This window comes from Gallus gallus, chromosome 22, assembly GCF_016699485.2.
Source record: "Gallus gallus isolate bGalGal1 chromosome 22, bGalGal1.mat.broiler.GRCg7b, whole genome shotgun sequence".
NCBI lineage: Eukaryota > Metazoa > Chordata > Aves > Galliformes > Phasianidae > Gallus > Gallus gallus.
This window is the reverse complement of record NC_052553.1, coordinates 3,112,477-3,134,339: the sequence shown is the minus strand read 5'-3', so window position 1 is coordinate 3,134,339 and position 21,863 is coordinate 3,112,477. Positions and strand designations below refer to the sequence as shown.

Below are 21,863 nucleotides of genomic sequence, written 5' to 3'. Positions count from 1 at the left end.
CCCCCCCAGCAGCCCCTCACACATCCCGCCCCCCTCAGCCCCGCAGCACACAGCGGCCTCCCCTCCCCGCCCGGCACAGCGCCGCGTCCCACCGCTCCCCTCCGGGCCTCATCCCGCCCCACCCGCCCCAGAGGGCCTCACCCTGCCCCGCCACCCCCAAAAACCACGGCGCAGAGCCCTCCCCGCCCCCCAAGAACCGCCCCGCTGTGTGGGCCCCAACCCACCCCCCCACCCCCCCCCCCCCCACAACCCCCCCCCAACCCGAAAGCAGAGCCAAAGAGAACGGCGCCCCCCGGTTTGAGTGCAAAAAATAAATATAAAATTTATTAAAACACCCACAATATTTTAAAGATATCAGGAATAATACATTGTGCGGCCGGGTGGGCCGCGTGTAACTCAGAATAAAATACAAATTAAAAAAAAAAAATCATGGGGAAGAAAAAGGTTGGGGGAGGGGGGGGGGGGGGTCCATACTTGCGATTTTTAGGCATCCTAAAAAATAAATTTACCAAAACACTGAAAGGGGGGGGGGGGGGGGGGAAGGAAAAGGGGTCTGAAGAACCGAGAAACACACGAAAGAGGAGAAAGAAAAGGGAAAATTATACAAAATAAAATTATCGGCATCAATTTACTGTCCTAGGAGTTATCTACAGTTTAATACACATTAATCCTATTGCCTTGAGACATGGGAAAAAATCTACCGCTCCTCGATCCGCCCCGGAAAGAAAAGAGAAAACTTCATTTCAAGTAACCACAGCCCAGAGCCGGCCAAGGAATCTTCAAGTGTGTCCCTGGGGGGACCCCCTGCCGCCTCCGCTCCGTCCTCCGAGCCCCACGGAACGCCAACGCAACCCAACCCCAAACCCTCCCGCGATCGGATCCCGAGCGCTGAACCCCACAGAAACGGCGCTTTTCATTCCATTTCGTTCCATTTCGTTTCATTTCAGTTTTGTTTTGTTTTGTTTCCTTGTTTTGTTTCGTCTGCTCGTTTCCTTTTCCTTCCTATTCTCCGCGCCGCGGTGCGAAACCCCGCCGGCGAAACGCTCCCGGAATAAAACAAGGCTGAAACTACGGCAGTTTGTAATCCCTGAAGGATGTGAAAATGAGGAGAAGGCCCGGGCGGAAAGGGTCAATGAAAGGAAAAAAAAATAAAATAACAGAAACGGGAACTAAAACCGCTGCCAAAGGATCCCTGATTTCGGAAAGATTCGCCCCGGTTTCACTGCCTTCGCTGCCGCGGCGCTGCGGGGTTGAGGTATTTGCCTTGGTTTGGGGCACGGGGGGCTGCTGCCCCCTCAGCTCACGGGAACCCAAAGGGGGAAAAAAGTAGCACCAATGAAACCCGAAAAAAAAATGGCAAGGAGAGCGGGGAGGTGGGAAGGAAATGAAGAGATGGGAGAAGCGTGAAGCCCAGCTATCCCCTGCCACAGCTCTCCGCAGCCAAAGCCCGCCGATCCAGGGAGGGAAAGGAGCTCCGGGGCCAGGAGGTGCCAGCACCGTGTTTGGGTGCAGCGGATCCAAGCACCGCAGAGGGTGAGCACCAGGTCCTTGTGCAGTGCCCGAGCACCGTGTCTGCCCCGGGGCTGAGCGCCGTGCGTGGTGGGAGAGCGCCGTGCGCCAGCGCTGTGCCCGGCACCACATCAAGTCAAAGCACCGTGCCGGGCACCACGTCCACGTCCCACGTCTGAGCACCACGTTCAAGCACAGTGTTGGTGAACGGTGGGCGAGCACCACGCCTGAGCAACTGTTCCTGAGCACCACGTCCACGCACCGTGCCCAAGCACCGTGTCCGTGAACCCTGGTCAAGCACCGTGACTGCGGACAACGTCTGAGCACCATCTGAGCGAGCACTGCGCCCGCAGGCCGTGCACTCACAGCAGCTCTGAGCACCACAGCTGAGCACCACATCCGAGCACCACGTTCACACGCCGTGGCCGAGCGCCACATCCGTAGCACCGCTGAGCGCCGCGGCCGAGCACCGGGACCGAATACGGCGCTCACAGCCCCTGGCTGAGCACCGAGTCTACGCACCGCGGCTGAGCACCGACACACCACAACCAAGCACCGTGTTCGCACACCTGGCTGAGCACCACAGCCAAGCACCAAGGCCACGCACGGTGGCCGAGCACCGCGACCAAGCACCGCAAGCAAGCACCGCGTCCCCAGCGCGGGGCCGAGCACCGTGCCCGAGCACCATGGCCGCACGCTGGGGCTGAGGACCACATCTGAGCACCGTGTCTGCCCACCCCTGGCTCCTGGAGGGGAACGAAGCCGCCGCAAAGCAAAGGTGCCCCCAACGCTTCAGCGTGGCACCGGTTCCTGTTTGCATAAGAGCAAGATGCTCCCGGCACGCTTTGAGCTGTCGCTCCAGAAAAGTAAACTTCCTTCTCAACGACATCATTGCTTGTTTTTCATGTTTTTTTTTTTTTTTCTTGGTTCTCTAGTTTCGTATATACATGAGTAGCACCTCGGCGAGATGGAATCAGGCAGAAGCATGATACAGTTTGTTAAAACACCATAGCACCATTTTGATTAGAAGATTTCATTTCATAAAAATACGCCTTAAAGAGCCCACAAAGCATATTCCAGTACTAAAAGGAAAAGTTAGCAATTGAGGCACCTCAGGGATTCTGGTTTCCTTCTCCTTCCTGAGCCTCGTCCCAAGAGTGCCAAGAGGGGGAGCGACCCCCGGCCAGCACCGAGGTGCACACCATGGCCGGGAGCACCGCGGTGTGCACGGAGATCTCCCCCCGCTTCCCATCGTGGGTGTTGTTCTAGCACCAGTGTGGCTGCGACCTGCTGCAAAGTGTCCCCCCCCCACCCCCCCCCGGCCCCGATGCGATTAAAAACGCCGCCCCCAGCACACCCCACTGCCCACCCCGCACCGGGACGTCCCCGCAGTGCTTCCACCCCATGGCTTCTGCGCGGGTGGGACGAGAGCGCGGGTGCTGGTACAGATAAAGAAAAAGATTTTGCTTAAAACAGACTCTCAGCAGCAAGGGGTTAAAGAGCTGTGCATAGTTTTCTAGTTTTCATATAAGAAGTCTGAAGCATGCTAATTTTCAATGACTGAGATTTGAGGTAGGTTATACGTAATGTAGTGTAAAAACGTGAGACTGCAGCAGTTCTCGCCCTGACCCACACGCCGCTGCCCCCCCCCCACCCCCGGACCAGTTTGAGCCTCCCTTCAAGGCAGGGGGGGACGCCGCACTGGAGCAAACCCCCAAACCAGACACCTCCAAGGAAGCAGGACTTAGACAGGTTGCACGGACCGAAACATTCTCCAAACGCGCCCCTTTCTCCCAAACGCCGCGAATTTCTTGCTAACATCATCTACGCAAAGCTTTCAAGGCACCCCTGCGACAACCTACAGCATGGAAGTCAGACAAGACCTGGGCAAAGCAAACCAAGGCCGGCACCCGAATCCGACCTCTTTCATTCTTAGCCCTCCAAACAGCACTGCTGCCGCACCACGGCTGAGCCCCATGGCCAAGACCCACGGCCTAACGCTACAGCCAAGGCCTATAGCCAAGCTCCATGGCCAAGACCATGACCAAGACCCATGGCCAAGCTCCATGACCAAGACTCACGGCTAAAACCACGACCAAACCCCATGGCCAAGCTCCATGGTCAAGACCTATGTCCAAGCTCCACAGTCAAGACTTATGGCCAAGATCTATGGCCAAGACCCATGGTCAAGTCCCATGGCTGAACTCCATGATCAAAACCACGGCCAAGACCTATGGCCAAGACCAACATGAACCCCATGGCCAATACCCATAGCCAAGCCCTGCGGCACGCAGCCCCAGGACACCCGCAGGCCAACCTAAGGTCTGACTTGCCATGAACTCTACAATCCTGATATGCTATTGGGTACTTATAAGAAAAGCGATAATAGCTTGTTGAATTTCCTTGTCAAATATACGCGACTTTACAGATTACAGTTAAAAAAACAAATTATGAAGGACGGACAAAGCATGTTAAATATTCTGCCAGTATTTACACTTCTCCCACCATAACTGTGTCTCAAACATACTGCTTTCAAGTTGTCGGGAGGGGAGAAAGGGAGTTTTGCTCTTTTTTTGTTTGTTTTTGTTTTTTTGCCTTTTTTTTTTTTTTTTAAGTTTTGCTTTCGTTTTTAAATCCAGGTGAAAGTGCTTTTAAAAAAATTCTTTCCCTATGTACAGGTTTTAAAATCAGACTAACTACACAAAGGTTCAGGCTGTTTTACCGAGATCCTGCTGAGCTGTGCCGGTGCGCGGGGTTGCAGTAAACACACACGGTGACTTCGGCACGGTGACAGCGCCGGCTCTCGCTCGCGTGTTCCCCAAAAGGCACCTGGAAGTGCAAAGCAACGGCACGGCCCCGTCCCGCACCCAGCGCCCAGCACGGCTCGAGGGTGGCAGCCTCAGCTGAGGTTGTTGGGAAAGCACCACGCAGTGTTGTTGGATGGTTGGTGGGTTGGTTGGTTGGTTGGTCAGTTGGTGGGAGGGTAGGTTGATTGGTTAGTTGGTGGGTAAGTTGGTGGGTGGGTGGGTTGGTTGATAGGTGGGTAGGTTGGTTGGTTGGGTGGTGGGTGGGTAGGTTGGTTGGTTGGTGGGTTGGTTGGTTGGTCGGTGGGTGGGTTGGTGGGTAGGTTCGTTGGTTGGTGGGTAGGTTGGTGGGTTGGTTGGTTGGTGGGTAGGTTGGTTGGTTGTTTTTTTTCCTGTGGGAAGAACAGCAACCTGTAGGAAGGTGAGATGATGGCACCTGGGGAGAGAAAAATGCAGAGCGCACCGCCGCGCCGACTCGCCCATCAGACTGAGAGTGTGGGGAGACGAGTCCTGGGTTTGCTCCTCCCAGAGCCGCTCGTACGGCCAAAGTCCCCCAGAGACTGAAAGCACCAGACATCAGCAACAGTGATGTACAGAGAGCAACGCTAGCTATTCACAGTTTTGTGTTGTTTTTGTGGGTTTGTGTTTTTTCTTTTTCCTATTTATGCATTCGATTCCCGTCAGGTTTCTCGGAGACGCAGCCGAGCTGCTCCTCTTCTGCTAAGGGCAACAGAGCCCCAAATGAGCACCCAAGCACGGAGCTCCGGGAGCAGCACCCTCCGCACGATGCCCTGAGGTCTCCACCCACGGGGATGGACTCCTCCAGTTGTAAAACAGCCACTGTAGGTCCTTGGGAACCAACAATTAAAATAACTGGATTCTCGGTGCGTCCGGCTGACGTCAGAGCACACGTTTCCAGGTGGTTCTGTGAGGCCATCCCCGATCCCTGCCGCCTGCAGGGCAATGGGGGGGGGTCCACCTCTGCCTTGATACGCTGGTTTGGTGTTTGGGTTGTTTCTCATTTTTTTCTTCTTTTTCAATTTATCCGTGTATTTTTTTTTTTTCCTTGATGTTTGCTTCGTTTTTTGAAGGTCGGCTTCGTCATTCTCGTCAGATTAAAAAATAACAACAACAATCCAATAAATACGCGGTTTTAAGTGGAATTAAAAACCCCTCCTTTGCGAAAGGACGCTATAAACTTCTCTCTCCATTCTTGCAGTGCACAAGGATAGATTAAAAAAACACAGAGATATAAATATTAGGTTACCGAAAAATGTCAAAGAGCATTGTTCCTTTCCTATTTTCCTACTCTTTGCCAAGTGCAGTTTGCACCCGCGTCGGTTCCGTTGTTTCCAAGCGTAACGTTGGGTTTATTTTGCTTTTTTCCTTTTTTTTTTTTTCCTGCTTTTTTTTTTTTTTCTTTTTTTTTTTTTTTTTTTTTTCTTCTCCCCCATGCCCGAGGAGAAAGCACCACGAAGCAGCACCGGGACTCCAGTGCTGCCGACTTTGAGGTAAGAAGGGCTGCGGCGGCCGCCTCCGCCTCAGACCCAGCGGCTGTAGGGCCCCGTCACCTTGGTGTACGCGTAGGAGGACACAGTGATGGCGGAGTTGGTGGGGATGGCCACCGCCTGCCGCGTGGGGACCGCGTTCCTCCGCTCCTTGGTGGCCGCCTCGGCCGCCAGCGCGCCGCCCCACTTGCGCTTCTTGGCGAAGGCCTTGGCGTCCTGCTGCAGCCCCAGGCGCGCCGCCTCCTCCTGCCGCGCGCGGGCGCGCTCCGCCAGCTGCTTCATCTTGGCCTCCCACAGCGCCAGGCCGTGGTTGGGCTGGTTCAAGTTCTTGTGTTGGTAGAAGACCAGGGAGATGCGGGTGGGGTGGCAGCGGTTGGGTTTCTTCAGCGGGGTGGTGGCGTGCAGCTCGCGGCGGGCGCACTCGATGAGGATGGAGCCGTGCGCGGGCGCCACGGCCACGCCACCGATGTTCTCGTCCAGGAAGTTGTGCTCGCTGTCCGACCACTCCTCCTCCTCCTCCTCCTCTTCTTCCTCCTCCTCCTCCTCCTTCACCGCCTTCACCGACGCCTCCTCGACGCCCTCCTCCAGCCCAAAGGGATCCCATGGCTTCTCCCGGCGGACCCCCGCTGCCCCCTTCTCACGCACCGCCGCCTCCCACGGCTTTTCGGGCAGCCCCGCCACGGGCGCCGGCGTCCTCCGCTCCTCCGCCTTGCCGGACCCCCATGGCTCTTCGGAGAAGACGGGCAGCTCCGGCAGGGCCGAGCCGAAGCCCAGCGGTCCCAGCTCCCAGCCCTTGTCCCGCAGGGTCGGGGTACCCGCACCGCCCAGCACCGTCTCCCCCAGCTTGCAGGGGCTCCACGGCTTCGGCAGCAAGCTGGAACCGCACGACGACGACGCTTCTCCTGCCAGGACGTTGGGCCACTGCTTCTCCGGCAGCGGCAGGCGCACGGCGGCATCGAAGGCGCTCAGCTTCTCCCGTCCTCCGGCACCCGGCACCAGGCTGCTCCACGAGCTGTCGGCCGCACCAGTCTGCTCGGGGGAAGACGAACCTCGGGATGACGCTTTGTAGGGACTCCACTGCTGCTCCGGTACGGGGACAGCAGGCAGAGCCAGACCGGTGCCGGGTACGGCCGCTGCGGGGTTGTTTAGGGGCTCGATGCTGGGCGGGGGGTCCGGGGGCTCCTGCTTGATGGCCCTGCTGCCAAAACAGTTCTGTGCAAACGGCGATGCCTCCTCCGAGCCTGTGCTAGTCCTGTGCACCCCAGCCGCAGCCGCCTTCTGCTGGCTGGCATAGCGGCTGGCCCGCTCGTAGGTGCGCTGGTGATGGTTTTTGCTCCGGACACTGTGTGGGATGGGCTCGGGGAAATCCGTGTTCCTGTAGGTATGGTTGAGGTTCTCCTGCAGCACCTGAATGTTGGGCTTCTTCTCGTAGCTGTTGCTCACCCAGCTCTCGCCCCTCTCGGGCACCCCGTAATTCAGAAACTGCGAGGGGAACACGTGGTTGTTGGAAAAACCGTAATACCCAAAGGAGGGCAGCGTGAACTTGGAATGAAACCCGTTCACGGAAGGCAGATTGGGCTGTGCATAGTAGGAATGGTAAGAGTAAACACTGTTCATGCTGTAAGGGTCGGAGGGCCGGCAGCTGCCCAGCACCGAGTAGCTCTCCACCACCGCATTGCCGTTGTACTTGAAGGCGTTGTAATGGCTCTGCGGCTCCACTTTGATGGAAGGTTTCAGCGGCTGTGGGGGGAGCCCACTTTTCAACGCCATACCTGTGGGCACAGCACACACAGCCACCGTGACCAGCTGGCCGAGGAGACACCAGCAGGGACTGAGGACCCCGTGCCCAAAAAACCCAGCCTTGAAAAATCCAACAGCAACAGGACCGCTGGCCGAGTCAGAGCCTGGCTGTGACTTGCATCACCCCACGTGCTGGCAGCAATCTGCACCCATGCGCTGGGCTGCAGCAAAAGCACGGGCACCACAAAAACCACAGTGCAAAGTCAGACCCCACAGGGTAAGCTGGTAATGCCAGCTTGCACGCTGGTGCACCCTGTGGCCCAAGAAAGCCCCCAACTATTACACCTCCCATAGCCACAAGGGAACATCCTCATCCCCTCACTGCTTTCAGGACAGCATGGGGCCGTGCAACCTCAGCTCTGTCCCCATTACCTGCATTCTGCTGGAGTGTAGGAAGTTCGAGTGCTTCTTGCTTGATCTTCTCTGGTGTCATCAGCTTCTCCTTCTGCAGTTTCTTCTTCTCTGCTGCGGCTTTCTTTGCTTCCAGCTGTCTCTGCCGACAGGACTTGGCAGGCTCAGGCAGCTTACGCACCTCACGGGGGAAGGATGTGAGCACCTGGATGGCCCCGCTGCCCACCTTTGCGTTTTGGTTCTCCTCGCTGCCAAACTCATCTGTGCTGGACATCTTGTAGAGGGGGAGGACGTGCAGCTGCTCATCTTCGGGGATCTTCCCCACCACTCGATTGTCTTCCTTTGTCAGCGTGCAGACCTGGGGGAGTGCAGGAGGCCATGAGGGGACGGGGCTGCCAAGCTCTAGAGATGCTGACAAATGCAGCCCAAGGGGGACAATGGTGACAGCCCTGACTCAACACCAATCTGCACCCCACGCCTGCACCGGTGTGCATCCCCCAGCCCGCTCCGCTCCCCTAGTGCTGTCTAGAAACTTCCCATGGGGTTTGGGTCAGACAACAGCAAATGCACAGCTCCTGTTGGTGCTTTGCTTACATCTGGCGGGGACAGCTTCAGCACCTTGCAGACATGAACGCTTTCATTTGAGGGACTGAAGCATCGAAAAGCAAATGGCTCCATGAGTGCAAGCACCAAGGATCACCCGCCAATCTGGGGTGACAGTGGCTCAGACAATTCTGCTCCCAAATGTTCCCTACAGGACCAGCTGGATGCCACGCAGCTCAAAAAGGCACCAGCAGCCAAAGGGGAACCATCCCAAAAAGGCCCGCCAGCGCTCGCTTACCACTGTGCAGCCATTGTAGAGGTTATGCTGATCTTTGTGAGCGTGAGCACAGAAGTCCATGCACGCTGTCACCCCTGAAAACGGCCTCCCCTCCTTCAAGCCCAGACGGCAGTCTATTGCGATGTCCTCATTGGTAACCTGGCAGAATGAGGAGAAGGTTCTGGTTACCTGAAATCTGCATGCTGCCACCCCGCTCCCATTCTGCTGGCCGCCAGGCTGCAGAGCCCAGGAGGAGAGGGTGGGTGGTTGGGTACCTGATTCTGGTAGGCCTGCGGTGCCAACCTCTTGTAAAGTGGAGCAACCTCAGTGGCCAAGTCCTGAAAGCTTTTCCGGAGCAGCTCTTCCTGCAGTAGGGAAAAAAGGGTGTTTGTACACAAGGCTTTTGGCAGCAGGGATGCAATCAGGGATGCAGCCCATGCACATCACACTGCGTTCAACTGTCCCCACTATGTCTGCCATCACACGAAGCACACAGCCTCAATTTCTGGTGACATTTGGGCTACTCAACCCCCAGCCTCAGCCTGTTGAGCTTCTAATTGCACAATGCGAGAGTCCTCCTGCACCTCCCTGGGGTTTTTAGGGAGGTTCCATTGGTCACACCTGGCAGCAATGCCCTGAGACATCAGTGAGAGCCTTAACAGGTTGTCATTTTTTCTCCCCAGTTCACCAGAACTACTATAAGGGACCCTATTTTCAGACTTTCTCCTCCCAAAACTTGGAGCCAGGGCTAAAAGGAAACCACCCCCCCCCCCCCCCACTGCCCTTCCCAGCACTACTGTGTCACTCACCTCCTTGGGATTGTCCCCCACCAGCCTGAACTTCCGTGGAGTTTTGCTTCGGGCATATTTGCAGCCATTAAAATACATGCTCCAAGAGCAGCCGAAGGAGAAGGAAGCACCGCAGGTGTTGGGGTCCTTGCCTTGGCACGCACAAGTCCGGCTGCAGGAGGGACAGGGAGGAGGAGCATCAGCCACTGCTGTGGTGACAGCATCCCCCTCCCTATGGGGTGGAGGGCTGACAGCTGCCCCGCTGAGTGAGAAGCACAGGAGGATGCCTGTGTCCCCTTCTGACCCACGTCCCCAAGCTGGCGTGGTGACCCGCTGACACTTACTCGTCATTCAAGCCGCAGCGGCGGCTGGTGGGGTTGCCGTACTTGGTGAGGGTGTCAGTGAGCTCCTGGTACAGTGTGTCGCCCAGAGTGCGGGGGATGCCCTCCCAGGCCAGGATCAGGATGATGATGACAGCATTCTGGCAGTGGTGGCCAGCTCGGTGACGCACCAGGCACAGCAGCTTCTCCTCTTGGTTGTGTCTCCGGATCACCTGTCAAACAGCCGGGCTCAGTTGGCACAAAGACCCCACCAGTGGGTGCTGGCTGCCTCTGCGCCGTCCCACAGGAACGTGGAGAAGAGCTCAACCTGGCACAGCCCTGGGTATGTCCTTCCCCATGGGCTTGGGGTGCCAGAGTGACCCCGAGGCCCACAGCACTCGGTGGATGTCACTGGGCGAGCACTGTGGGTGTTGGGTTGATGACTGGTCTTAGCAGTCTTTCCCAACCTCACTGATTTTATGATTCTATGAGGGTGGGAAGCCCTGCAGAGGTTGCCAGGAGTGGCCGCCACTTTTGCTTTGCCCTTCACTGCTACACCTTGAGCATCCTGTCCTTGTCCCCACGACCACCAATGGTGGGGACCTCCCTGTCCCCAAGCAGACAGGGGGCAGACAGCAGCATTACACTGAGAATGGCAGAGGTGGAGCAGAAGCTCTGAGCCCAGGGCTGTTTCACTCCCCCTGACCCACGTTTGATTGAATGGCACTGACGGAGAGCGATGTGCAGTCCCACAAGGGACTTGTGGGGCCCTTTCTGCACTGTTGGTGCCACGAGGGGTCTGGGGGCTGCAGGCACACACTCACCCACTTGGCGATGGGGCAGCCCCGGGAGCTCTTCCCCTCCTTCCCAGTGTAGATGACCTTCTCGATGCGGATGGCTTTGCCCTTCTCGCCGTACCTGTGGGCAGACCCGCATCAGCCACAAGTGTCCTGCTGAGGCCTCACCCCACACACTCTGCCTTCTGAAGCCCCCAAGCCCCTCTCCGACAGCCCACGGCCCGGCCCAATGTCAGGGTCCTGCAAGGGGTTGGGGTGGGGGTCCCTTACCGCTCCTCCATCAGCTCCCGGATGGATGCCACGGTGGGCCCCGAGCCCAGGTGGGTGTAGTACGGCCCCTCGTCCTTCTCCACGATTTGCTCTACAGGAAAAGGTGGGGGGAGGGGGAAGAGAACAGAGATGCTGGGGTGTCCTCTGGGAACCACATCCCCCAGATGCCAAATTCCCTCAAATGAAGCACTTCTGCATGAAAAATCAGGCATTTCCTGACTGACAGAGCACAAGCCTCACTCCTGACTGCGCTATTTTGGCACTGAGTGTTTTAGGGCTGAGAGTTTTGCCCTGGGTTTGCAGCTCCTGCCAGCACTGGGGGAAACTGGGAGATGTGTGGGAACAGAGGGGTCAGAGGGAGAAGCAAAGAGCAGTGCTGGGGTGGGTCCCACAGAGAGGGGTTCAGCCCATCCTCTGCTCCCAGCACTGATTTTCATTCTCATCACATCCAGCAGCTCTGCTGCAGCTGCCCAGGCAGGGATCAGTGTGGGACGTGCACTGATGGCCCACTGCATCACAGCGTCCAACAGCACGGGCATCTCGTGGAGCACTGAGCCCCGGCTCCCAGTTCATTGCATTCTCTTATGGCTTTTTCTTGACAAAACAGAGCCCGTGGGAGAAGGGCACGGCGGAAGGAGCCGGGCTGCAAACACTGAGCTGAATTCTCCAGCACGTGCTGCGAAGTGTAACAAATGCCAGCACAAAAAACACACAGATCTGGGAGTTCTGTGCCTTTCAGCACACCCCGGCAGGGACAGCAGCTGGAGTGAGCAGCACCCCGGCTGCAAACATCGCTCCTGGTGTAGTAGGAGAGGCACCAAGAAGGTTGGCCAAAGAGGTGGTGGCTGCCCCGTCCCTGCAGACCCCCCAGCTCAGGCTGATGGGGCTCTGAGTGCTGATGGAGCTGTGGGTGCCCCCCTTTGCTGCAGGGAGTCGGACTGGGCGGCCTTTAAGGGTCCCTTCCAACTCAAACCATTCTATGATTGAATGATTCTACGCTTGACAGAGTGCCACCACCAAGTGCTCGCTCACCGCTGACCACCTGGCCATGAAAGCAGGAGAGAAGAAAGCCCAAACTTGCCCTGTAGCCAACGCAGCTGAAGGGCTGCAGAGCAGCCTGAGTGCCCCCACGTGCTGCCGGGTGGCGTTCCCAACCCCAACCAAAGGACCTCCCAGCACCTCCCATGGCACAGCCCCAACACCACGCATCACCCCCACACCCCCACTCACCCACGCAGTCGCAGGTGGGGAACTCGGCCTGCGCTCGCTTGGCGGGGGTGTCCAGCAGGCTCTTGGTTGGCGTGTCCAGGTATTTGAGCGGCGACTCCAGGAACCCGCTGAGGGTGGGGGTCAGCGGCACCTCATCCTTGGTGGGCGTCCCCTCCGCCTCGTCGGCGTTCTGGCTCTCCTCGGAATAAAAGCACGTGGTGGACACCACGGTGATAGCACCAGAGGACTCGATTTTGATCTGCTTGGGGGAGCGCACGGAGAAGAGATGCTCCGGAGGAGGTCCCTTCCCCGGCGACAGCGCGGAGCCCCCCGGGGCGGCGCTGCTGGGGGCCACGGCGGCGGTGCTGGCGGCGGTGGGGGGCACCTGTGGGGCTGGCGGCGGCCCCTCCGGCAGCGCGGTGGCCCCGCTGGGCGGCAGGCTGAAGGTGTCCCCGAACTCGGCCTCGAACTGCCGGATGAGCTCCTCCAGCTTGTCGTCCACCACGGCGGGCGCCGCTCCCTCCGGGCCCGGTGCCGGCGGGTGGTTGTGGGTGTCCCCCCCGGGGGTACCCCTTTCCTGAGAGTCGGGAGCGGTGGGTGGGAGCGGGGTGGGCGGTGGGGGTTCGGACTGCGGCGCTGAGGCGGGGGGCTCGGCGGGGGCCCGCAGCCCCTCCAGGCTAATTTGCCAGAAGGGCAGGAAGAGCGGCTGCGAATCCTTCTGCTTGGGCTTCTTGATCTGCACCTGCTTGCGGGCCGGCTTGTCCGGCTGCATCCTTTTCTTCTTCTCCTTGGCCTGCTTCTCAAAGGGTTTGGGCGTGCTGGGGGTCCACCAGCCGGGCGGGCGCTCCGAGGGGGGCGCGGAGAGGTTCTGCTCGAGGAAAAGGCTGCGCTTGTGGTGCAGGTGCTGCTGCAGGACCAGCTGCGTCTTCCTGTGCAGGTCGGGCTCCTGCAGCACGCGGGGGCTGCTCGCCGCCTCCTTGCCCGGCGTCCGATCCGGGGGCTTTGGGGCTGCCGCGGGGGGGGCTCTGCCGGCCTCGGGCCGCTTGAAGGCCGTGGCGATGTATTCGGTGCTGCCCAGGAGCTGCTCCAGCTCCGCCATAGGGTCGGCGGTCCCGGACGGAGGCACCGCGCTGATGGACGGCTCCTGGGGAGTGGGGGGCACCGAGGGGGGCGGCGGCGGCGGCGGTGGCGGGGGGGGGCGGCCCATCAGCACCGGGTTGAGGGAGCGCGGCCGAGAGCTGCGTGAGCGCCTCGATGGCGATGGCCGTCTGCAGGCTGATGTTCTTCTCCTTGGCGATGTTCAGTGCACTTTGGGAAAAGGGGAGGCCGTCCGACGGGCACGGCTCGGCGGCCTCCAGCACCGCGGGGGGAGCGATAGCACCTTTGTCGGGGGGCGGCGGGGCGGGGGGCAGCGGGCCTTCTCCCAGGGCCGCCTGGATCTTCTGCTCCAGCCACTCCAGGTAGTCGGGGCACTCGGGGCCGTCGCAGTTGCAGTTGGGGGGCTTCATGCCGTGCTTGGCCAGGGCGAGGGCGGCCTTGAGGGCGTGCAGGTCCTCCCCCCTCGGCACGCCGTCCCGCGGCGCCAGCCCCCCCCGGCTCATCTCGGTGTCAAACTTCTTGTAGAGCAGCGAGGGCGAAGCCGGGGCGGGCAGCCGGTAGGAGGACACCGCTTCGGCCACCGCCGAGAAGGCCACCAGGTTGCGGGCATCCTCCAGGCGCGCGGGGCCGGCGGGGGGGCCGGGCAGCCATCCGCTGGGCTCCATCAGCGCGCTGCCCCCCGCCTGCGGCCGGCCCCCAGCGGCCAGGCCCAGCCGGCCGCCCTCGCTCAGCGTCCTCTCGCCGCCATAGTCGATCAGCCCTTCTTCCATTGGGCCTCTTCTGGGGCCATCAACCGGGTCGCCCCCCGGACCTGTCTGAGAGCGGGGAGAGAGGAGAGGTGTGAGCATCCCCTGGCAAAATGCCGTGCCCCGAATCCCACCCCACAGCCCGCCACCCCCCCGTCCATCCCAGCGCAGCTCCATACTCCGCTGCAGGTGCCCCCGCGCCCTTCCCATCCCCACGTCCCAAAGGCCCACACGGAGCTGTGCCCTCTGGGACTGCAGCGTGCAATGGGGCGCTGAGCAAGGAGTGGGGCAGCATGGAGAGAAGGGGGTCCGGAGCCTATCGCCCCGGTGGGTGCATGACACGGGAGGGGGGGGGATATCTGTGCCCATTGGTGGGGGTCTCAGTGCCCCAAGGGATGGGATGCGGAGCACCTGGCGGGTTGTCACTAATAGGAGAGCCCTGCGCGGGGCCGGGGGACGCCTTCACCCCTTTCTGGGGCTGCATACAGGCAGGGAGAGACGGAGCAACAGGCAGCTGAGACGGGCAGAGCGAAACCCCCGCAGAAGCAGAGAGGAGCATCCCGAGCCCTCCCTGCCCCAAACAGCCCCCCGGGGGGAAAACGAGAGGCGAACCCCATTGACAACGCACAGCAGCGGCCCCGACCGCCCTTCCCACGGCCCCTCCGCAGCCGGGAGGGTCACCCTGAGCCCCCCCCCCACACACACACAACCCCCCCACGCAGGAACTCCCGCACGCGCGGCTCCCCGCATGGAGGTTCCCCACGAGGACCGCCCCTGCGGTTCATCCGACCGGGATGGGGGGGAGGGGGAACCCACGGGGAAAACACGCGGGGCTGCACGCGGCCTCCCGCACCGCTCCTTTTGTTCCCGGCACCGCCGTGGGGAGGGGGGGAAGGGGGAGGGGGGGTTGGAAGAGGGGGGGCCGCGGGATTCCATCCCGAAACCAACAGCGATTCCCCCCCCCCTCCCCCCACAACGCCGCCGCGAGGAGCCCACCCTGCGCACCCACCGCCCCGGGAGGGGGGGAGGGGGGGGGAGGGGCGGGGGGGTTGGGGGGGGGAAATCCCTCCGAGGAACTAAAAATGATCTCCGCTTCGTTTATTTCCTTTTCCCCCCTTTTGGATCTTTTTCCCCCCTCCCCCCCCCCTTTTCTGTTTCCAATGCTTTGGGCGGAAGGAAAACAAAAAAGGCCGCGGAACGCACCGACCCCGCCGGGCGCCCCCGACCCGCGCCGCGCTCCTCCGCAGCCACCGGGAACGGCACGGCGGCGGTGCGGCACTTACGCTGCGGGGGAGCGGCGGCGGCGGCGGCGGCGCGGAGGGACGGACGGCGCCCGCGGACGGACGGAGGCGCCCGCGCTGCTCCGCGCCGCACCGCGCCCGGCCGCGGCTCCCCGCCCCCCGCGGCAGCTGCAGGAGCCATCAGCCCCGGCGCCGCGCGCACGTACGGGTGGGGAGGGGGGGGAGTGGGGGGGGAACGTGCGCTCGGCCCCGCAACCCCCGGACTGCCCGGGCGGCCCCCGAGAGCCGGCACGTGTCACGCGTACAGCCCGCAGCCTCAGCGCCCCACGGCTCCGTGCGTCTCGTGCATCTCCCAGCGCCATCCATCCATCCACAGTCCGTGCATCCCATAACCCTTACATCCCATAACCCGTGCATCCCATAACCCTGTGCATCCATACATCCCATAACCTATGCAAACATAACCCTTACATCCCATAACCCATGCATCCCATAACCCTTATATCCCATAACCCATGCATCCATAACCCTTATATCCCATAACCCATGCATCCATACATCCCATAACCCATGCATCCATAACCCTTACATCTCATAACCCATGCATCCCATAACCCTTACACACCATAACCCTTACATCCTATAACCCTGTGCATCCATACATCCCATAACCCATGCATCCCATAACCCATGCATCCCAGAACCCATGCATCCAGAACCCATGCATCCATACATCCCATAACCCTCACATCCCATAACCCATGCATCCCATAACCCTTACATCCCATAACCCATGCATCCCATAACCCTTACACACCATAACCCTTACATCCCATAACCCTGTACATCCATACATCCCATAACCCTTACATCCCATAACCCATACATCTCACAGCCCCATGCATCCCGCAGCCCCATACATCCCATAACCCACACATCCCACAGCTGTGTGCATCCCATAATCCATAGATCCCACAGCCCTGTACATCCCACAGCCCATGCATCACCCTGCTCCACACATCCCACAGTCTGTGCATCTCACAACCCTGTACATCCCATAATCCATACATCCTGCAGTCCTTTATACCCCCCAGCCCATACATCCCCCAGCCCTGTACAACCCACACCTCTGTGCACCCCACACCCCCGTGCATCCCACAACCCGTATCCCCCTGCCCATACATCCCACAGCCCCATATATCCCACGGCCCTACAGATCCTGCAGCCCCACATACTGACCAACACCACGTGATCTGCAGCCCTACACATCCAACGCTCCTACATCCCTTCCACCCCTGTATCCTCAGCACATCTCGACCAGCAACCATCAGCAGTCTGCAACCCTACAGAACTGCGTCACCCGCAACCCTACACAACCAGCAACCCTATATACTCAACCAACTCATATCCAGCAAGCCCCGTACCCAGCAGACCCACAGACCTGCCATGCAATTCGGTCCAGCAGCCCCACAGATCCATACATACGTACACCCTATACATACAGGAAAACCCTACACAAGCAGCAGCATCCCATGGGGACCAGGCGTCCCCAGCTGCAGTGCCACAGCCACCGCACGGCCCTTTTCCTTCTTTTCCTCCTTCTCCCTCCCTATTTATGTCACTATGCTGTGTCTCCCCCCAGCCCTATATGAAACACGGAGCAAAGGCGCCCTGGAGAAGCAGACAGCATCCCGCTGTGCTCCCCAACCACACACCTGGGAAACAACCACCCCAACGCCAGGCAAAGGATTGGTCCTCATCCCCAGTGCCCCAAAACCACCCACGAGGCCGATCCGGCCCTGGGAATTGGGGGCTGAAGCAGCAATCCCTTATCTGGGTGCTTGGGGTACTTGTAAACCCGCTCCTACACGCGCACATCTCAACTGGTTTTGCAGGCGTTGGGCTCGGAGCAGCCGAGCGCTTCGTCCCACTGCAAATCATTCCATTGGAAGGGCAGGATTTGGGGGACGGAGGCGCCCGGATGTGGCAGTGCACGGCACAAGGTTGGGAGGGGGGGGGGGGAATGGATGCAGTGTTGGCACAGCCGGGGCACGGCGGGGTGCTCGGGAGGTCAGCAGTGCTGCCAGCGCCAGCGGCTGGGGCCGGCCAAGAGGCAGGCGGCTGTTTGGCTGCCGGCCCCATGCCGCGCTCGTGGTTTTCTTCCCCTGGCAGCAGCCCTGGGATCCTCCGGGCTCCGGGGCACCGTGGGGGCCCCCGTTGGATGGGGAAGCCCGATGTGGGTGAGCATCCCTGAGCGCAGCCCAAAGGAAGGGCACGCGGCCGGCAGTACGCCCTGGGCTGGATGTGCCGTTCAGCCACACCGGCACAGAAAGCCGCCCAATGGCACCACGGTGCCGGCAGTGGGGGATGCCGGAGTGGAGCCCGGCGGTACGGATGCCCCGAGCGGATGCAGCAGCCCTGGGAAAAGCAAAGTGGAGAGCCACGGAGCCCCTCCCGGCGCTCCCAGCCGCTCGCTTGTTTTCCAAGCTGTTTCCGTGGCCCCGGCTGACCCCAGCACTGGGTTTGAGCCGCTCGCTCCTTGTCCTCATTTAGCCCGGCGGAAAGGCAGAGCCGTGGCAGGGCTGTGTTGCAGGGAACCCATCCCTGCTTCCATGGGCCTCTCAGGGACCCCCAGGGCTGCAATCCTGCTCTGGATGCCATTGGGACAAGCATTTCATCCTCTTTACCATCTCGCAGGGAACAAGCCGGTTTAATGACACGTATCTACGCTGCTCCAGCACCAGGAGCATGCAATAGGGACGGGGGATTTTTCTCCACCAGGAAACATCTCCATCCCCATCCTCTCCGGTGAGGCTCCGGGAAAAGCATTTTCCCAGCCCAGCCAAGCTGCAAGCAATGGGAAAGCCGATCAAAGCAAGGGGAAAAGAGAGGGAACCAAAGGTGTTTGGGATGCACGGAGCAAAGGGGAGGTGAGCGCTTGGATGCAGCTCCTCCAAAATCGCCCTGGCCGGGAGCGGCTGCGCGCCGGCATCTGTTGCTAATCCACCCTGGATGCCTTTCAAAGCAGGGTTGGAACATTCATCCCCGCGCACGCAAGCGGCCCCTGAGGTCCCACTCCGGCCAGGCAAAAGGAGGAACCTGCGGGGCACAGCACTGTGGGACGCTGAGCACCAGCAGGGCCGGATCAGCTCCTCGGGAGCTGCACAGCCGAGCCAGGGCTGGCGTTCCCATTGCGGCACCGAGCCGGGAACCAGCATTTGGCAAGAGGAAAGGGGGAACGGCTTGCCAGGCTGCGTCAGGGCTGCTCCGGCCGGCAGCGAGGGAGGGGAGAAGAGCTCTTGAAAGGGAAAAAAAAAAAAAAAAAAAAAAGGGAAAAAAACGTGGCGCTATTTTTGTTTCTTGGAGCAGCTTCAGTCCAACACAGCTGACTCCTCTCGTGTGGGCGCTCAGCTACCAGATTGGCGCTGCGGCCGGCCGGGCAATGCCAAAAGAACGGCTGGAGGCAAGCGGTGCTCCGGCAGGAAGGGAAGGGATGGAAAGGATAAAAAGGAGAGGAAGGGATAAAAAGGAGGCAAAGGGGAAAGGAGAAGAGAGGAAGGGGAAAGGAAAGAAAAAGAAAGAAGGTAAAGGAAAGAAGGGACACGGACTCACCTGGGAAGGAAGAGGAAAGTGCGTGGGCTGTGGCAGAAACGCCTGAGGCTGTGCTGAGCCCCTCCCTGTGCCCGCAGCGCTTTGCCACCCACCCGAGCTGCCCACGTGGGGCCGGGCCACGTTCTGCAGCCCCTCGCACCCTGACAGCACTGCCTGCAGGGGGACAGGGCGCAGCGCCCTCCTGCACGCCTCCCACCAGCCCCAGTGGGAACTTCCCCCTCGCCCAGTTCCTGCGCCTCGCAAGCAGGGTGCAGAAATCCGGCCAGCCTTTGGGAATCGGTGGCCACGGCGCAAAGCCGCCCCACACCCATCCCACCGGAGCTGTGCGCACTGCTGGGACCGGGGGTCCCGTGTCACACCGTGGGTGCACGGCTCTACAAAGCCCACCTGACTGCCCACCGTACCTGGGGGATGCGCAGCCCCGGCCCCGCGCCTCGCTTCGTGAAACCCGTCAGCAGCCCGAGCTTTTGGCAGAGGAGGAAGAGGGACGTGCGTGCGGCAAGCACAAACACGTCGGCAGCGCGATGGCTGGCGGGCAGGAGCTGGGAGATGAGTGGGAGTCCGGCCCTGCCCAGTCTGGGTGCGGGGACAGCACCGGCTCCCCCAGCCGGTTTCACCGCCGCGACCCGTCCTGGCAGGGAAAAGCACCCGGGGAGAAAGCGAGACGCAGGGCGGGCTTGGCATGGCCCAACACAGCACGCCTGCGATGCCCTGCCCGCTGCACGCTGCTCCCCTGACCCCCCCCCGACTCACCCCAAAACACCACCACCGCCGCCACCCCACGTGCCCCGCCAGGGCCGAGGGGGGTCCCGAAACGCCAGAGCGGACGTGACGGGAACCAAGTCACGTCCGGGAAGAGCCTCTCGGGGGACGCATCCTGCTCTGCAAGCCGGTGCGGAGGCACGGGATGGCCGCTTCCCCTTTCACCAGCTTCAGGCTGAGATCCTCTTTCTTGCAAGTACAGAAGCGGACGGCGCATTTTCCTGTTTGGCTCCGATCCCTGCCTGCACGCAGCCGAAAGCCCGGCGGTGCGAGAGAGCTGCCACCCCCAAAGGGGACATCGCCACAGCTGCGTCCCCTCGCCAAGTGCCCTCCCCACGCTTCCCTGTACTCACCCCGGCACGGCGGCCGGCAGTCAGCACCGGCGCACACGCGGGTCCCCATGGAGAGGAAGGCATGAAGACCCCCACCATGAGGTTAGCGAGGCAGCGAGGCTGGGGTTGAGTAGGTCAAGCTCCTTCTCTGCCCTACGTACGGGCTCAGACACGTGCTCAGTCAGAGCTGCTACATCTCTCCTACACAGAGTGCTGAAGAACCACCTGAAAAGCGAGCAGGAGCCTTTCTACACGGGGACGCGTTTGCATCACATCCTTTCAAGGCACTCCCGATCAGCACCGGCACAACGGCTCCTGCAGCACGCCGCACAAAATCTCCCTTTTTTCTCCCCCAGAAAATGACAGCCCCCTCCCACCTCGGCTGCCTCCTGGGGTCCGCAGTGCCGCTGAGTCAGCGCTGGCGCTGCTGAGTCACCGCAGCCACATCAGCCGCGATGAGCTCAGCGCGGGGGCTCCAGCACCTCCGTGCACGCAGCCGGAGGCCGACGCTCCATCCCATGGCAGGGGGCACACGCAGCGCCGAGCTCAGCCCAATGGATGCCATCGGTTCCTCGGCCCTCTCCAAAATCTCCGGGCGTAGCACCGCATTCGCGCAGCCCCCGGATGGAGGCTCTGCTGCCATCCTCTCCCCAAACACCCCATGGCGGGCGATGCCACAAACAGACGTGGCATCACCACAGCCGTCACCGCTGCACCTTCTTCATCTCGCTCGACCTTTTCCATGACCGAAAAAGGGAGGGGGGGGAAAAAAAAAATACCCAATTTCTATTTCTTTTTTTTGCTCCGCTGGGGTCATCAGCGCCAAGGAGGGGGGAAGCGCAGACGCCGCCTCCGGCTTCCCTGGCCTGCGCTCCCCGGCACTGGTGACGGGGCTGATGACTCACGGGAAGGGAGGGGGGAAGCGACGTGTGCACGGGGCCGTAATGTTTGTAAACCTAAAAAAAGCCATGTGCAGGCAGGCAGCATGCTCCGGCCAGGAGCACCGGCTGCCAGCGGCTCGGAGAGGCTGCGGCCGCCAGCGAGGAGCCCTGGGACAGCAGGGACAGGCAGCAGCTGCCTCTGCACGAGCATCGCCAGGGAAGGTTCAACCCCATTCCTCTGCTACAACACCTTTAAGTGGGACGGCTCGAAGCGCCACGGGTTTAAATGCAGGGGCTTTAAATGCACGTGCTTTAAATGCGACGGCTCTAATTGTAACAGCTCCGATTGCAACGCCAAGCCGGTGCTTCCAGGGGTCATTAAAGCCCCACGCTCTCGTGTTTCTCAGCCTTCTGCTGCAACCGACTGCCTTCTGGCACGGCACTCACACAGGCCCACGGCTCACTGTGCCCTCATCCACATGGGGAGCAAGGAGCCGCTCTGGGCAGCGCGGTGGCCGTGCCACCAGCAGCCAGCACTGCAGCCAGAGAGCTGGAGCCGAGCCCTCCAGACATTACACAGCATCCCCCGGCCTCCACGCTGACGACTGCAGCAATTAGAACTTGCTCCAATCAATTTTTTACAGCGTTTGGAGTGCTCAGAGTGGGTTGGTCCACCCCCATCCCCCCCCCCTCCCCGCTCATTTGGCTGCATTGGAAATTGCAGCATTGGGAGCTCCAGGTCCCCAACTCCACCACTCGACAGCAAAACCTCGTTGAATCAAAGAGATGCAGCCAAGAGATGTGCAGAAACCATCTTTTTTTTTTTTTTTTTTCCTTTTTTTTTCCCCTTCCTTTTTCCCCTTTAGAACTGCCATTTTAGCTGAAGCAAACAAACATTCTGCATCATCAACCACAACAGGACCCCCTGCAACATCCAGCAGACACCTGCCCACGGCCCCAATGCCACGCATCCCCCACTCCACGGGCACGGGGATGGGGAGAGAGCAGCTCCCGG

General features: G+C 60.5%; 1 protein-coding gene across 1 annotated transcript; it reads right to left on the bottom strand.

The window, feature by feature from the left end:
- Nucleotides 1-292: 292 nt before the first annotated feature.
- Nucleotides 293-20,295, bottom strand: TET3 (tet methylcytosine dioxygenase 3). The gene is given in 11 exon segments (XM_040651572.2): nt 293-7,593; nt 7,994-8,330; nt 8,814-8,951; nt 9,068-9,157; nt 9,602-9,752; nt 9,925-10,133; nt 10,725-10,818; nt 10,968-11,058; nt 12,198-13,367; nt 13,369-14,089; nt 19,989-20,295. Coding segments are annotated over 11 exon segments (4,818 nt in total). The 5' UTR covers nt 20,067-20,295; the 3' UTR covers nt 293-5,854.
- Nucleotides 20,296-21,863: the final 1,568 nt, after the last annotated feature.